General features: G+C 40.3%; 1 protein-coding gene across 6 annotated transcripts in view; it reads left to right on the plus strand.

The window, feature by feature from the left end:
* The window catches only part of myo6a (myosin VIa), a 261,840-nt gene that overhangs the window by 110,839 nt on the left and 132,658 nt on the right, over nucleotides 1–18,343 (plus strand). For all 6 annotated transcript variants that reach the window (XR_013578664.1, XM_078556763.1, XM_078556762.1 and 3 more), the window contains exon 3: nucleotides 10,389–10,458. Coding sequence is in view for 5 of the 6 variants with exons in the window: in XM_078556763.1 (XP_078412889.1) it covers nucleotides 10,389–10,458 (70 nt within the window). In the remaining variant the exon portion in view is untranslated. The remainder of the gene's footprint in view (nucleotides 1–10,388; nucleotides 10,459–18,343) is intronic.

Genomic DNA, 18,343 nt, shown 5'->3' on the forward strand with positions numbered 1-18,343 from the left:
TATTTTTTTCATGTGACTACTAATTCTATCCCAAATAGTTCATGATATCAAAGTACTTGAGTAAGCTATATTACCAAGTCTAATAACTTTTCTGAAATATAGACACCTCTGGTTGCCTGGTAACATATGTTGGATAAAATTTGGGAATAACCTAAAGAATCTTTTGTTTAAAGAGCTTACAAATGCTTCATTGGGCCAGCCAGAGTGTTATTTTGAAGACATTTGAAAGCAGGGTTTGATAACATTTAGCATCGATAGTACAACCCAAGAAGGTATGGCTAATAACAGGCAACCCTTCAGGAATGAGGTGCATCAGGCAGCCCAAGAGGCTGAAAAAAGGTGGTTGAGAGAGAGGAAAGAAGAGATCGAAGAGGAAGCAAAGCAGGTTTCATGTGTCAGTATTGCATGGGCTGCTTCATCTGATATGGATATATGCTTACCTCATCTGTGGCGAAGTCTGTCATTCAAGAATTGAACTTTTCAGCCACTCATCTTGCGGCAAGGCAAAGTAACGATTGTTTTAGTGCTTACACTATCACCTTTTGAGATGGACAGTTGTGACATTCAAAGATTGTCAGCATGTAATGTGAGAAATTTGATTGCTTTCCGGCTTATGAAAGTAACCATGAAATAAATTGATATGCAAGTTGCAAATAACTTCCGCTATGGAGTTTTCTACGTGTGATATTTAAAAGGCTCAGATAAATTAGCACTTTCTATCCCTGAGCACAAAATGTACAAGTTCCACCACAGCTTACTGTTTCCTCTGCTTACTTTCTTTCCTGTCCAACCCTGAAAGTGTAGAGAAAGGAAAGGGTGTGTAGCCCACCATTACAGCCTCTCATGCATCAGCTCCAAACACACTAAAAGGAGTGATGACACAACCACCCACAGACGTACTCTAGAGTGACTTCAAACAAAGCTCTGTTTTACAAAAAAAAGGTATATTATGCCAGAATGATGACAATAGAAGTGCCAGTTCAATGGTAGCACTCTACTTTCCTGAATCAGAAAGTTTCGTATTCCACTCTGGGATTTGAGTACTGGATTCAGACTGACATCAGGGAATGCTGCATTGTTGGAGATACAATCATTCCTGATGCTCTCAGATAAGCATTAAGATTCCATGATGCCATTTCCCCAGTGGTTGAACTAATATTTATCTTTCAATTAATATCAAAAACTGATTGCCTATTCATACATTTCATTGCTAATTGAGGATGCTGCATCTGTCTACACAACAAAAGTGATTCCTTGGCTAAAAGCCAAGGGATGACCTGTGGATGTGAAAGGCAATATATAACTGGAAGCTCCTGGTTGTCAAGTCTATATTGAGTTATGCCACAAAAGCTCCTCTTAATGTATTACATTTGTACTATGTGCTAAAATGAATCAGATAAAGAATTAAGTAAATTTCTTTGGACGGACATATAAAAAGACGATTTTAATAATGAATTATATTCCTTTGAGATTTTGTTCCAGTGCAGGTGCAGGCAACCAGTACAAATTAGCTTATTGTGTTTAAGACTGTTTGTTTATGTATTGAAAGTCCAATTGAAGTTAATCCTCAAAGGAAAGTATTTCATTATTTGAAATATACCTCCATGAAATACAAATATATCTTAAAATCTCAAATAGTGTGAAAGCTAGCATTCTGTATACTTGATCTAGGAGAGGAAAAAATTTACTTGGTTCTTGGTTTATATCTGTTGCAAATAACTTGTTCAGGAGTGAGGCCAAACCCACACTGCTTTCTTTGATCCCAAAGGGAGCAGCAACAGTGTGATTGGTCCATTATTCATGCAGGGACAGACAACTCTAGAAAGCCTCACTATAAATATTTAATGAAAAGCCTGAGGTGGCTTCTAACTGTGGTTTTTAGTGCATTGTTGTAAATTGCTAGGTTTGTTCAGCTATCTGCTGGAAAATGTTTAGGAAATAAAACCATTAAGATATTTTAAATGTGGACATTTTACATAAAAAAATAGGTAATGTAATGGAATATAAGTTGTTTACTGCCCAAGGAGAACCAGGATAATTCACAGATGACTTCACTGCATTAAAATAGCTGCCTTCCTTCTGGGGATTGTACATCTCGCTTAGTGTAACACTCACATAGCACTTGTTTTTCTTTTTACAAAGCTCCCCACTGTTGTTTTTAGTACTGTTGACAACACACTACATTTTATCAGCAAATCCTTTGGTACGTTTCTGTGACACAACAGTTCAGACTCCACACCCCCCATCATCTTTCTCATAGGATTGGGACTATTATTTTCATAAACCAAATGAATCTTTAACAATTTAAATCTGTCTTTTGTTACTGGTTGTTTTCAGCATTTTCTTTCTTTATTTCAGATGGTCAGCATCTGCAATATTTTCCTTTTGTCTGCATGCTGGGTGTCAGTTAGCAGAACCTGGACATTAAGAATTAATGCAAAGTTTCACTAAATTGCTTAATAGCAGGTACATTGTATGCTCTGGACAGCCCTATATCATCTCAGACCTCTGTACAGGTTAAGCACTTTATTTAGATATAGCTATTAACAATAATATTGAAACATAGAAACACAAGACACTACAAAGGAGAACAATAACCAAATTTATTGAATATATTCGCTGTTTTGACTGTTTAAAGTAGTATAGTGAGTGAGTTCAATCAGCTTGCAGCTCCTTATAGAATATTCTATGTAACAACCTGGTTGGCTACATCAGATAATTGCTCATTATTCCACCAACTGAATAAAAGACTGAAGAGAGGGTCTCTGGGGTATATTCCTTTGATGTAAAACACTCTTTTTGAAGATTATTCTTAACAAGCCATGAGTAAGTGCTTTTCTTTGTAAACACTGGGCTAATGAGGCATGAAATATGTCTTGTCTTGGTGTTCACATTTCCCCAGTTAGACTTGCCACCTTATATGAGAATGTTACACTATGAAACAACTACTAGCAAGAGCTAAAATACCTGGAAAAACTCAGCAGGTCTGGCAGCATCTGCGGAAGGGAGCACAGTTAACGTTTCGAGTCCGCATGACTCTTCAACAGAACTAAGGAAAAATAGAAAAGGAGTGAAATATAAGCTGGTTTAAGGGGGGCGGGATTTGGGACAAAGAGAGCTGGATAGAGGGCCAGTGATAGGTGGAGATAACCAAAAGATGTCACAGACAAAAGGACAAAGAGGTGTTGAAGGTGGTGATATTATAATATTATAATGTCCACCTTTTCCTATCTCTGGACATCCTTGGAAAGTGTTGACTGTTTGAGGCATAACTGAAAACAACATTTTCGTTTCTGAAGCTACTTTGTAAATGGTAATACAGATAGCAAAAAATGAATTAAGGTCTATAGTAGCAAAAGTTTCATGGGGCATTTAGGCTCAACATGTTTCATCATCCCAAATTGTCCTTGTGAGTGTATACCTCAATTAGGAAATGAAAGTTGGAATAGCTTTTGTGGCAAAGGCACAATTAGATTTTTTTTATAAAGCTCCCAGTTTGATGGTTTTTTGAAATGAGCAATTCAAACTTTCTGACAACGCTCATCCTTTTTCTTCTCCCATCCCATGACCAAGGAAGTTCATCAGGTGCTTTTGTCCATCACAAAGCTGTGTAAACTGATCTTGCATAATAAACCATTTACATTTTAATTTGGTTCTTCTATTCTGTTGAGTGGTGGTGATGTTACCTATCTGTAAGGTGACACTCCAGCATTGGAAACCTTGCATTTTTGCGACCTGAATTTGAGCGTACACTGCGATTCTAGTCTGTAAAACTCATACTGAATATGCACACTTGGAGTATCGGTATAGCCCACACTTATAACAAGTTTGTTATCAGTCATAAATAAAGGAAGAACTTCAAATTGTATAATGCACTTCATGTATTCAGGATGTCCCTACTGTTTCCATTAGGGTTCCACAGGGCCTGGTACTGGCTCCCTTGTTTGTGGTACATATCAATGATTTAGAGTTAAATGTGGGACACTTAATTAAGTTTTTAGATGATCTGAAAATTGTGGTTGATAGGAAGAAAATTGGAGCCTTCAGAAAAATATCAGTGGATTGGTGGGGTGGACAGAAGAGTGGCAAATGGCATACAATCCAGAGAAGTGTGAGGAAATGTGTTTAAGGAGGGAAAACAATTATGGGGATGCACAATAAATGGTAGGTTTCCAAGAGGTGTGGAGGAACAAAGGGATCTTGGAGTGAATGTCTCCAGATCCCTGAAGGTAGCAGGCCAGGTAGATAAGATGCTCACGAAGGCATTTGGAATATTTTCCCTTTTAGTCTGAGGCCTGGAACATAAGTGCAAGGTATTTATGCTACAACTAGTAAAACGCTAGTTAGACTGCAGCTGGAGTGGGATTTTTAGGCCCTTTGTGGTGAGTGTGGAGACAAGTGGGTGGAAAATTCCTGTTACTGGCTAAGATGCCTGTTTGCTGGCACTATGCTGCCCCCAGGCCATTTTCCCAGAGAATGGAGAACAGCAGGGCTACCCATCCACAAGTCGCGGGGAACCAATTGAGCTTATCAAAGGCCTATTAAGGACTATTGTCAGAAGCTGACTGGAATTTTCCAGTCAGCCCTTGGCCTCTACCCACATCCCCCTGAAAGGTGTCAGGGATTAGGCCTGTTGCCTAGAGGACCAGGGCTTGGTTGGGGGTGTGGGCATCTCCAGGCATGCTTTAAGGCCCTCCTCACCTGCGTGGCCTCAGCTGTGGCTGCAGGTTGCGTGATGGAGGGACTCCCCTCCACAATGGTGACCTGCCTGATGAATGCATTTTTCAATACAAGAGTATAAAAAGTTGGAGAGAGTGCCTCGTACCTGAACTGCAAGTTGCTGCTCCTTCTGTTCTGCAGGGCCTCCCATTGGCCCTCCAACTTTGAGAGCCCAACCGCTGTCATTACTTGGACGGCGAGCCCAACTTCTGACCACTATAATTGGCCAATTTCGGGAAAATCATTATTGGGTGTCTGTTCCCCACAAAGCGCAAGGCTATGGACCCCCATTTGACCCTGGCATTGGAGTCCCGACCCAAAGAGTAAAATCCTGCCCCAGTATTGTACACAGTACTCCAAGTGTGATCTAATTAAGTTGTATGCAGTTTGAACATAACTTCTCTGCTTTTCAATTCTATCCCAATAGAAAAGAGCCCCATTACTTGGTTGGCTTTTTTCTGGTGTAATAATAACCTGGGCTGCTACATTGTAATTTGTTTATCTGCATCCCAGATCACTCTGCTCCTCTACTCCACTTTAGACATATTTCCAAGAAGTGTGGCCTCCTCATTCTTCCTGCTTAATTGCACCATCTTACATTTATCTGTATTGAGGTTTATTTGCCAGTTGTACCCAGATCCCGCAAGGTTATTAATATCTTCTGTGTTTTGTGCAGCTTTCTCCTGTATTAATTGCACCCACCCCACATGCCCCAAATTTGGTGTTATCTGCAAACCTTGAAATGGTACTTCCAATTTAGGTAGAAAGGAAAGTTGGTCATATGGTTCATTGTGAGGGAAAATAGCTATAGATTGCAAGAAGATAGCAATGGACTGATCAAATGGGGCAGAAAAGTACTGAATGGAATTTAATCTGGAGAAGTGTGAGGTAATGCATTTGGGAGGGAAAACAAGATAAGAAAAAACATACTAAATGGTGGGAAACTGAAAAGTGTGGAGAAACAGGGACTTTTGAGTACATGTTCACAGACTCCTGAAGGTAGCAGGAGAGATGAGGTGGCATGTGGGGTACTTTCTTTCATTAGCTGAGCCTAGAGTATAAGAGTAGGGAGGTTATGTTAGACCTGTACAAAACACTGGTTAGGCCCCAGCTAGCACACTGCACTGCCATTTTCAGCTAGAAGTGTTGGGTGTATGATCCATTTCAGCCTCTTCCTGAGTCCCCATCACCATGGATGCTAGTCTTCAACTAATTCAGTTCACTCCATGTGATATCAAGGAATGGCTGAGTGCACTAGTTACAGCAGAGGCTGTGGGCCCTGACAACATCCTGGCTGTAGTGCTGAAGATGTTTTCCAGGACTAGCCACACCTCTAGTTAAGCTGTTCCAGTACAGCTGCAATACTGACATTTACCTGGTAAAATGGAAAATTGCCTGGTATGTTGTGTTCACAGAAAGCAGGATGAATCCAATCCAATCAATTGCCATCGCATCAACTTACACTCAATTATCAGAAAAATGAAAATGTGTCATCAATAGTGCTATCGTGCGATGCTTACTCACTAAACCTGCTCACCAATGGTCAGCTGGGCTCCTCCAGAACCATTTGGCTCTAGATCTCATTAGAGCCTTGGTCCAAATATTGGCAAAAGAGGTGAGGTGAGAGTGACTGTCCTCAATGTCCAGGCAGCATTTGACGGGAGTGTGACATCAAGGTGCCTGAATAAACCTGAAGTCAGTGGAAAGTCACGTCCAATGAATGAATTTAAAAAATGCCTGAGCCCAAGTCATTCATGTGATCACTGTTCCTAGCACTGGTCCTTGTGGGACAACTCTGCCCACCTTTTGTTGGTATGAATAACTGGCAAGTAAGTGGCTGCTGTCAAATGTTTAATGTTGTTGAGTCTACACATTGTTACCTTGCCTTTCATAAGACTAAACTCTGCTGGAGATCATCTCTGGGCATTTGAAGGAAGATGTATGATTCCCAAATCTAACATTGCTTTCAGATTTCATTTGGCTCAGAATGCTATAATAACTGGAAATGACAGTTTGTGTGCTGAAGTTAGTGTTCTCCTTTTGCCTGTGTTATGACTGATGCAGTTGGTAAAGTAGAGTTATTTAATCCCAGAGGGAAACTAAACAACTGTCATAACCTATAATTTTAAGTGCTATGTTTGAGATGCAACTCTAAATTCAGGAATCAGACCATCAGTTCTTGAGGTTTTACATTAACTAAAGGAAACATTTTATTAATTTACATAGGTTAAAAATATAACTATACTTGGCTACAAATGACTGCTATCATAACTTTTAACAAGTTCCCAAACTAATCTTCATTAAGGCAACAGCAACCCATAGACTTAACCAGACACCAGGCAAAGCATTTTCACCGTACAAATTCAAAATGAAGTTCTTTTCACTTTGGTTGCTATGGAAACAGTTGGAGGCTTACAGCTGCCTTTTGACCTCACATTGCCTCTGCTCTGCACACCTGAAAACTGCTGAAGTTATGTCCATCACTCCCATTGAATGTTAATTCTCAACCTCTGAACTAAACCTCTCTAACAACAAAACCCCTTCATAGTACCAACTTTTAGTAATATAAACATATTGCTTGGTATCTGCTAAATAGGTGTCAGTTTTCACCCCACTTCTTGAATGCTCTATTCAAAAAATGCAAATGCACACTATCTCTCTTACATATCAAAACTAGTACCTAGCAAAGCACCCAGACTAGCTATCTTTAATCCAATTAAGACACACCCACAGACTAAACTCTATTTTAAAAGAAAAATATTTTCAAAAATGTTATATACATTAATAGCTTCATGACAGCCTGCAAATGACTGTCCACCATATAACCAAGTTTATCCAGGAACAGTAACAGAAAGCCATGCAGTGATCTTGCAACTTATTGCTCCTGTTCATACAATGGCTGTTGAACCTTGTCAGGTTTTTCCATCAACAGATTTTCCTGGCATTATCCATACTGCCTATCTGACTGTACATGATGCACCTGGTCAACTTATGGAGCTAGGATGAACAAAATGAACCTAGCAATTATCCTGTCGTGACAGCATTCAAATCAAATTGGTACTTTTGGCTGCAGTGGGTTATCGGCCTTCCCAATGATCGTGTAAATTGTGTTGTCCCAATTGTGAAGAACTGTGGTTGAGCTGGTATTCCAGGCCCTAGCATTGTGGCTATGCCAGAGTATTTGGTACCTCTGTGTGTACTCTGTTTTCTGGAGTATGTTTTTCTAATGTGGCTGTTGTCATCATGCCACATTTTATCATTGAATTTCTTTTGCTGAGCCCCTTGAATTACTGACAGTGGACCACATCATTAATATCAAATATAGTGGCTCAAAGGGCACAAATCAGCTAACTCAAGACAGAGATTTCCATGGTCTTTATAGCTTACTTAGACGCTTCGCTGTGCAATTAGAAACTGAGCCATAGGGATGGAGCTTCTAGAAGATTTATTACTCTGGCCAGATACAGCAGTTGAACAAGCAAAAAACATAATTTATGCAGTTCCAGCCTTGACCATCTGATTTAAGCATTGCCTCCAAGATGAGAAGCTTCATTCATTTTTTTGTTTTTATTTGTGTGCAACATGTGAAGGGCTACATGAAAGATTCCCTCTTCTTTGTTTTTACTTTTCAGACTCATAATTTTAAAATAAAATGTTGTGGCTCTAAAAGCTACATCATCAAGTTACACTAAATATATACTACAGAAAAAGGCCATTCAGCCCAGCAGGTTTTATATTCGACTTGAGTCTGCGCCCACCCTTCTTCTAACTGCATCAACATATCCTTTGATTCCTTTCTGCTGGCATACTTTACTGACTTCACCTTAAACACATCTATGCCATTTGCCTCAACTACTTCTGGTAGCCAGTTCCGCAATCTACCCAGGCGGTTCTCCTGAATTCCCTATTGGATTTATCGATGACTATCTTGTATTTATGGTCCCAAGTTCTGGCCATGCCTGCAAGTCTAGATGCTTTATTAACATCCACCTTTTTCATTATCTTAAAGACCTCTCTCTATCAGTTCATCTTTGCTTATGTGCCTTTTTTTTTGTGATTATGACTTCTGATTTTGTAATTGCACAACTTAATGTTTTATTATTGAATTAGCCTAGTGAGTTGTTGGAGGAAACTTTATACGATTGTTGACTGTTTGCTGTTAGTCTTTCAACATGTCAAGATTGTGGACTCCCCAGCTCAAGCATGGGCTTCACTGCTTTTTTGCTTAGTGACTCCAAATCAGAAGAAAACCCTTGGTTTCTGATTGCCCTCTGCTACTGGTCTACAGCCTCTGGCAGGTTCTTTCTCTGCTTTTCTCAGCTGCTTCCAGGCTGACTTCAACTGCTTGTTTCTGAGAGAAATCACACAGCTTGGCAGGAAGAATAAAAAAGAAGCATATTAATTAAATGGTGAGAAGTTGCAGAACTCTGAAATTGAGGGCATTGATCTAGTGCATGAATCACAAAAGGTTAGTATGCAGGTACAGCAAGTAATTAAGAAAGCTAATTCTCATTTATTGCGAGGGGAATTGAATATAAAAGTAGGGAGGTTATGCTTCAGCTGTACAGCACACTGGTGAGACCACATTTGGAATACTATGTACAGTATTGGTCTCCTTATTTAAAGATGGATCTAAATGCAATGGAAGCAGTTCAGAGAAGGTTTACTAAACCAATACCAAGAATGGGTAGTTTGCCGTATAAGGAAATATTGGACAGACTAGGCTTGTATCCGCTGGAGTTTAGGAGAGTAAAAGTTGACTTGATTGAAGCATATTAGATCCTGAGGGGCCTTGACAGGGTGAATGTGGAGAGGATATTTCCTCATATGGGAGAACCTAGAACTAGGGGTCACTGTTTAAAAATAAGGGGTTGTTCATTTAAGACACAGATGAGAATTATTTTCTCTAGAGAGTCCTAAGTCTTTGGAATTCTCTTCCTCAAAAGTTTTCGAGGCAGAGGTAGATAGATTCTTAATAAACTACGGGGTGAAAGGTTACCAGGGGTAGGTGGGAACTTACAATCAGACCAGCCATGACCAGAGCAGACTCGAAGGGCCAAGTTGCCTCCTACTGCTCCTAGTTCATATGTTTGTATGTATGTAAAACCCAAAAGAAACCCCCCTACAATTGATCCTTCTGGCAACATGGCACACCTGGGATGTCTTAAAGATTTAAACTAATTATCTCCATAGATCTGTTTACCAGCTTCTCAAACTGGGTGTTTTCATTTAACTTGTATTTAAACATTTCAACCTTCAAAATAAAAATTATCTTCCTAAAATATATAAATCATGAACTTATGAATTTGTAACATAATCAAACATCCTTTTAACCATTCCTTCTGTAAAGAGAGGAGCGCCCAGCTTCTTCAATCATTCATATAACTATCATCCTTCGTTCCTCAAACCATTCTCATAGATCTTTTCTGCACCATCTTGAATACCGTCACACCCTCCTGAAAGCGTGGTGTCCTGAATTAAACACAGTCCTCCAGTTGGGGTCAAGTACTTGAGGGAGGGGATACCTATGGAACTAGTCATAACCTTTCCATTTGTTCTTTTTGGAATTATTGGCATTATATTGTTTACGGCCAATACAAGTTCTGTTGTGCATCTTGCTTGCGTATCTGCCCAGGATTTCATTAACACACTGATTTTTTTTTTTATAGACTTTTCTTGCACCCGTCAATCAAGTCTTTCCTGCAGAAGAAGATAATAAAAAGGATGTAGAAGATAACTGTAAGTAGGACATATGTGCTCCAGGACATGGTTAGCACATGCACTTTGCTAACAGCCTGAAGGTGTGTGCTGCCAAAGCTCTGAGTGCAGTATTCACGCTGACTTTGAACAGTTTGAACTCTTAACTCAAAGTAAAATGTTTAGTAAACCATTCTAAAATTACACAACACTTGATGACCTTCACATCTTTCATAGCATGGAAGCAATCCCATCTGTTTGTTTAGGTTTTCTAAAGTATACTGCTAGACACCTTCGTGATGAATAGAGATTTATTCTAAATTAATATTTATCTAATTTACAGCTTGGGCAATTTTTCCTGAAAATGCAACTCCTTATTAGGCCCCTATTATTGCAAGGGATTGTAATTTATTTCCCATGCTACGACTCCAGAAATTGACTAAACATGCTTAACTGAGGTTAGTGCTTCAGTGACTGACTGGGATCAGGGACTTCTCATACAGAGAACAGAAGGTGTGAAACTGTATCTTGTCACTGTTATACAACAGTATAAAGGAACTATGCTGCACAGACATATCACCTACAATTTTATTTTGAGACCTGGTTTTCGACAGGCGACTACGTTTGTTTAAATTCATTAACTTGATATTTTACTTCTGAGAAAGAAATGAAGGAATGCAATAGACATCTAGCTCAGTAAGATAACGTAATGAATGGTGCCTCATATTAATATTTGGCACAATGCATGCAACCCATTAGTCATGTGAATTCGTTGCTAAACACATCAATGCGTGAAACACTATGAACCTTTTACACTAAACTTTTTTAAAAAAAAGAGTGCATCATAGAGTGAAGGTGTTTAGAAATCAGCATGGATACCAGACTGCCTTGTGGTATGTGCTGTTAGTTTTATGAAGTAATGGTATTGGGAAAGATGAATGATGTTTCCGCCCTCTTGTGTCTGCACAATCAAATCCATAGATGTGCAAGCCTAATTCCCATTAATCAAGGTTTAGCAGGCATCAGCTTTCTCCTGACTTAATTCATACTGATATGAAGTTATTGTTAAAGTTATTTCAGTCAGATTTGTACTTGCTGCTCGCAGCAGATTTCCAGTGTAATTGGTGTTTCATGGGATTGGAAGAGAGACTCTTGCCCTTTAAAAGTGGGAACTGTAATGTTGCATTTCTGCTTCGTACATTAAAAGCTTAAACCATTGTATTTTCAGCCGTTTTATTGTGCATCAGGAAATTGCTGTAAATAGCTTAAGTTGCCAAGTTGTTTTTACAATTTCAAAATGTCGGCATTTGATGAGCTAGCTATTTACAATTAAACTGTTCCAGTGAAGCCCAACGCAAACTAGAGGAACAGCACCTCATCTTCCGACTAGGCACTTTACAGCCTTCTGGGCTGAATATTGAATTCAACAACTTTAGATCTTAAACTCCCCCTCCCCCCATCCCCACCCTGTTTCCTCCCCCTCCCTTTTGTTTTTTTTTTCAATAATTTATATAGATTTTTCTTTTCCCACCTATTTCCATTATTTTTAAATCTACAACTAATACCTTGTCAGTCTTTCCACCCCACCCCCACTAGAGCTGTACCTTGAGTGTCCTGCCATCCATTCTTAATTAGCACTTTTCTTAGATAATATCACCACCTTCAACACCTCTTTGATCCTTTTGTCTGTGACATCTTTTGATTATCTGCTCCTATCACTGCTTGCTTGTCCCTGCAACCACCCCACCCTCAACTTCTCTCCCCCCGCCCCCCCCACCTTAAACCAGCTTATATTTCACCCCTCTCCTAACTATACTTCAGTTCTGTTGAAGGGTCATGTGGACCCGAAACGTCGACTCTTTTCTTCTCCACCGATGCTGCCAGACCTGCTGAGTTTTTCCAGGTAATTCTGTTTTTGTTTTAGCTATTTACAATATTGGGTAGCTATACATTCAAGAATAACTTAAAAAGCTGGTGAAAGGCTAAGCCTCCTTGGAAAAAATTTAAGATTAATCAAGATTAGTTTAAATCTTCTGTAGCGTTTTTTATTAATTTTGTTAATTCTTGCGCTATGGGCATGGCTAGCGAGGTCAGTATTTCTTGCCCATTCCTGATTGTCTTTGGAAAGTCAGTGATGGTCTGCCTTTTTGAACCTTTGCAGTCAGTGAAGTACTTCGACAGTGCTGTCAGGTAAGGAGTTCCAGGATTTTGAATGATGAAATAACAGTCATTGTCCAAGTCAGGCTGGTATGTGACTGGAGGGGAACTTAGAGGTGATGGAATTCCCCATACACCTGCTGCCCTTATTGTTGTAGGTAGTGGTGGCCATGAGTTTGGGAGGTGCTGTTGAATGTACCCTCCACAACATCAGAGAGATTAAAAGGTCCTGTCAGCCCTCAAGAAAGAAATGTGTCTGAAGGCTGCCAAGGAAAGCAAGAGAAAAAATAGCCGAGGTTCTGACTATCATTTTCCAATCCCCTCTGTCTACAGGAATTATCCTGGACAGCAGCTCATATTTTATCTGTTTAAAAAGAGAGGAAGTTATAACCTGAGTAACTAAAAGCCAGGCAGCTTAAACTTAGTGGTGGGAAAATTGTTGGAAAAATTCATGAAAGACAGTATAAAAAGTTATTCAGAGCGGCATATTAATAAAGAATGGTCAGCATGGATTTGTTAAGGGTAATGTTTGACTAACTTGATTTGAAATTTTGAGGAAGTAACAAGATGAGTTGATAAGGGTAGCATATTTGATCTAGTCTGAATTTTAACAAGGCTTTTGACAAGGTCTCACTTTCAGGCTGGTCAGAAAATAAAAACCTTGTGGGATCCAAGGGGCAAGTTGGGTCAAAATTGATTCATTGGCAGGAGGCAAAAGGTTATGGTTGACTTGTATGTCTTTGAATGGAAGGCTGTTTCTGGTGGGGTTCAGCAGGGCTCAGTACTTGGTCCTTGCTGTTCATGGTATATATCAGTGATTTAGACTTGAGTGTAGGAAGCATGATTGAGAAGTTTTCATGTGATACAAAAATTGGCCATGTATTTGACAGTGAGGAAAGTATCAATGGTCTCATTAGAAAAGTGGCAAATGAAATGTAATCCAGAGAATTGTGAGGTATTGCATTTGGGAGGGCAAACTAAGTAATGGGATTCTCAATAAATGATAGGCTCCTGAGAAGTATGGAGGGACCTTGGGTTTTGTTTTGAGAGTGTCACTGCCAAGGCCAGCATTTATTGTCCATTCCTAATTGCCCTTGAGCTGGTCACAAGGGCAAATAAAAAAAAACCTGTGCCTACACATCCCGAAGGTTAGATAAAGTGGTCAAGAAGGCACATGGGATACTTTATTGACCAAGGATGAGGGCGATTATGCTAGAGCTGTATAAAACACTAGTTACAACTACGGTACTGCATGCAGTTCTGGTTACAGTATTACAGGAAGGATGTGATCGTACTGGAGAGGGTACAGAAGAGGTTTGTGAGGATGTTGTCAGGAATGAGGAGTTTAAGCTATGAGGAAAGATTGGAAAGACTGGGTTTGTTTACACTTGAATAGAGAAGGTTGAGGGGGAAATTTAATTGAGGTGTATAACATTGAGGCGCCTAAATAGAGTGGATAGGAAGAGCCTATTTCCCTTGGAGATGTCAAAAGGAATTGGTGGAAGGATTAGAGGGAAGGTAAGCAGTAATCTTTTTACTCAGAGGCTGGTAGCAGACTAGAACACTCTACTGAAAGGATGAAAGTACCTGGGTATGCACTTGAGGTGCCTTAACCTACAGAGCCATGGGCCAAAGAGCTGGCAGGTAGGATTGGACTGGATAGGTCTTTTACAGCCAGCACAGATAAAATGGGCCAAATGGTAACCTCTTGTGTGGTAAATCTTTGTATCTTTCTATATAAGATGACAATTAGAGCAGTATCACAAGAGTTAATGGTGCATTAGGAAGATAATGCAAGGGATGAGTGTTGTTGGGTCAGCATCATGACATACCATATCAATCCAAATTTGCATGAAATGATTAGTGCAGTGCACCTTTTAAACACATTTCCACTGTCTTCCCCAACAGTCTTCTCTTGAACTCACCATTGGATGCAGGAGTTCAAAGAAATTGCTTGCTCAATTTGGGCAATTTGCTATGGGAAAGACTGGAATTCCATGTTTTGGAGCTCTTTTTTTATTTCTGCTTGTGAGGTGAGCATTGCTGGCAAGGCCAGCATTTGTTGCTTATCCTTAATTTCCCTGGAGATGGTGGTGGTGAGCTGCAGCCTTGAGCCGCTGAAGTCCATCTGGTGTGGGTAAACCCACAGTGCTGTTGGGCAGGGAGTTCCAAGTTTTTGACCCAGCGACAGCGAAGGAATGGCAGTATAGTTTCAAGTCAGGGTGGTGTTTGGCTTGGAGGGGAACTTCCAGGTGGTGGTCTTCCCATGTCTTTCTAAGTGGCAGAGGTCATGGATTTGGAAGGTGCTATTGAAGGAGGCTTAGTGGGTTGCTCCAGTACAACTTGATGGGACACACTGCTGCCTGTGTTAGCCTGTGGTGGAGAGAGTGGATGTTTAAGGCGGTGGAAGAGCTCCAAAACATGGAATTCCAGTCTTTCCCACAGCAAATTGCCCAGGTTGAGCAAGCAATGTCTTTGAACTTCTGCATCCAAGGGAGAGCTCAAAAGAACACTGCTGGGTAAGTCAGTGGAAATGTGTTTCAAGGAGAAATCTTTGTCCTAGATGGTGTCGAGCTTCTTGAGTGTTGCTGAAATCATGCTCGTCCAGGCAAGTAAAGAGTATTCCATCACCCTCCTGACTTGTGCCTTGTAGATGGGCAAGCTTTCAGGAGTCAGGAGACGCATTACTTGCTGCCGAATTCCCAGCCTCTGAGCTGTGCTTGAAGGCGTGGTGTTTATATGGCTGATCCAGTTAAGTTACTGATCTAAAAGCCCTAAGATGATGTTGGTGGTGGATTCAGTGATGGTAATGCCATTAAACATCAAGGGGAGATGGCTACACTCTCTCTTGCTTGTGATGGTTGTTACCTTGCACTTTTGTGGGGCAAGTGCTATTTATCACTTATCAGCCCAATTGTTGCCCTGGCCTTGCTGCAGATGGGCATGGACTGATTCAGTATCTGAGGAGTCACAAATGGGACTGAGCACTGTGCAGTCATCAGTGAAAATCCCCCACTTCTGACCTTATCATGGAGAGAAGACCAGTAATGAAACAGCTGAAGATGGTTGGGCTAAGGATATTAACCTGACAAACTCTTGCAGAAATGTCCTGGGGTTGAGATGATTGTTTTCCAATAACCATTCCATCTTCCTTTCTGCTAGATATGACTCCACCCAGTAGAAAGTTTTCTCCTCAGATTCCCATTGATGTCAATTTTTCCAGGTCTGCTTGATACCACACTCCGTCAAATGATGTCATTCATGCAGTCACACTCAACTCTCCCCTTGAGTTCTGTTCTTTTGTCCATGTTTGGCTTTAATGAGGCCAAGTGGCACTGGCAGATCCAACCAGTGAGCAGGTTGTTGCTGAGCAAGTGCCACTTGATAGCATTGTCAACAACAAATTCATCACTTTGCTGATGATTGAGAGCAGACTGACAGGGCAGTCATTGGCTGGATTGGACTTGACCTGTTTTTGCCTCTCAGTAGACCCGGCACATAAGACTATCCTATTTTTTCTGTGCCAAAAGTCATCTTTGAGTGTATACTCAGCAGATAAGTTGACCCCCCCCCACCCTCCCCTTCTGCTAAGAAGTATACTCGTATCAGGAGTCGGCCTCAATTTTACATCTCAGAAATGCATATTTTACTCACCTTATAAGTCGGTGCATGGGATCAAGCAGGTGAAATGGTTGCTAAGATGTGGTGGAGTTTAAGACGCACCCACACAGAGCAGATTGCGCATAGCAAATGGCGAAGAGAAATGGGGGCCCCAGCAAAAAGATTGAAGTATGAAGTTGGTTTCAAATTAACAGTCATAACATTTTGCTAATATGTCAGATAACTGTGCTGCACCAAGGACATTTGGTATTAGTGAAAAATTGATGCGCGAATGGAAGAAGGAGGAATCCACCGTGAAGAAAATGCTCAAGACCAAATGTGGCATGAGAACAGGGACCAGCCACTGGCCTGGCCTTCAAGCATGCATCAGAATGGATGTTCAAATTGTCAGAATGGTTACATCGTCACTAAAAATACCATGTGCATACACACACTTAAGTGGACCAAATCAAACCCTCAAGACCAGCAAAGATTTTGGAGCAGCAGCTAGTTGGCATAGCCATTTTATGGAATGAAAATATCTAGTATTGTGGCAGAGGACCAAAATTGCTCAGACTGTCAAGAGACCTCAATGCTAAAATTCCCAGTTTCCAGTGATTCAACATCAGACAATGGCAAAAACACAGGTGCCCATTATGCCACATGGGTAACATGAGTGAAACACCCATGAATTTCGATATGCCCAGCTGCCAAACTGCAGAGTGGAAAGGTTTGAAAACACTCCTAGTGAAAACCACAGGATATAAGATGGCATGATTTACGATGATACCAGCTTTCATAGTCGATGGAACAAAATTAAAGCCTATGGTAATTTTCAAATGTAAAACCATGCTGAAAATCAACTTCCCTGCTGGAATTTTTGTGCATGTCCTTGATAACAGTTAGATGAACAATGATGGAGTGAAGATGTAGATCAATAATGTGTGGAATTGGTGTCCCAGTGGCCTATACAAAGAACACAGCTTATTAGAGTGTTCAGATCCATATAACCAATGAGATCAAGAGGCACCTGTGAAGAAATAACACGCAAATTGCAGTTATACCTGGGGGGAGGGGTCCAATGTCCATAGTTCAACCTTTTGATGCGTGCCTCAACAAGCCATTCAAGGAATATGTTCACGCTGAATGGAATGAGGTGGATGGTTGAAAGAGAAACCGCTTTCTCAAAGAGTGAAAATGTGCGTACTGCTCCGCATGATGTTTTGTTTGGTTTCTTCATCAAATCATGGGATGCTATTAATACACAAACTGTCATCAGATTGTTCAGAAAATGCAATCAATTAATTCAATGGATGGAGAGGAAGATAATTTGTTGTGGAGGGATGATTCTGAAACTGCGCCAAATTTGATCCAGAGTGGGATCCATACGATGATGCCTTAGCCAAAGTGACTCATAATGAATGTGATGAATTTTTTGTGTCAGATGCTGAAGACAATGAATTTGAAGGTTTTTAAAATACTTTGATTGTGGTTAAAGGTAATCTTGTAGAATTAAATCATTCAATAAAACATGTCACATTAATTTCATTTTGAATTGCTGTTATGTTTTTTTCACATTTTAAAATGGTCACCATCTGCACCAACACTTGCAATTCACATTTTATACTCGACGTATAAGTCAAACCCCATTTTTGGAAAGATTTCTTGAGGTTTCAAAGGTTGACTTATACACTGCGATTTATGGTGCCTGGGCAATGTTCCACATGTCAGTGTTGTAGCTGTACTGGAACAGCTTGGCCAGGGGCACACATATTCAGTACTAAGTCGAGATGTTGTCAGGGTTCAGAGCCTTTGCGTTATCTAGTGCATTCAGCTGATTCTTGATATCAAATGGTACAAGTTCAGCAAGTCACATTTGACCTAGTTACAGTCTGCTCGGAATCTCGTGTTAAAGCAGTTTACAAAAGCAAGTTGATTAAGCTAAGCAAAATGTACAAATTGGGTGGTTGCACTTACATTTTTGCAAGATTTTTAAACTCCTTGGATGCTGACAAATGCTGGCCATGAAGTAACAAACACTGAGGGATTAGTTTAGATATTTTGAGATGTTTTCACTGTTATTTGCCAACATATTCTAACACATCTAGGGTGACAGTCTCACTATGTTTGTCTTCAGGATAGACATTTTCTAAGTTTTGCTTGCTGTATT

This window comes from Cetorhinus maximus, chromosome 14 (assembly GCF_964194155.1).
Source record: "Cetorhinus maximus chromosome 14, sCetMax3.hap1.1, whole genome shotgun sequence".
Taxonomy (NCBI): domain Eukaryota; kingdom Metazoa; phylum Chordata; class Chondrichthyes; order Lamniformes; family Cetorhinidae; genus Cetorhinus; species Cetorhinus maximus.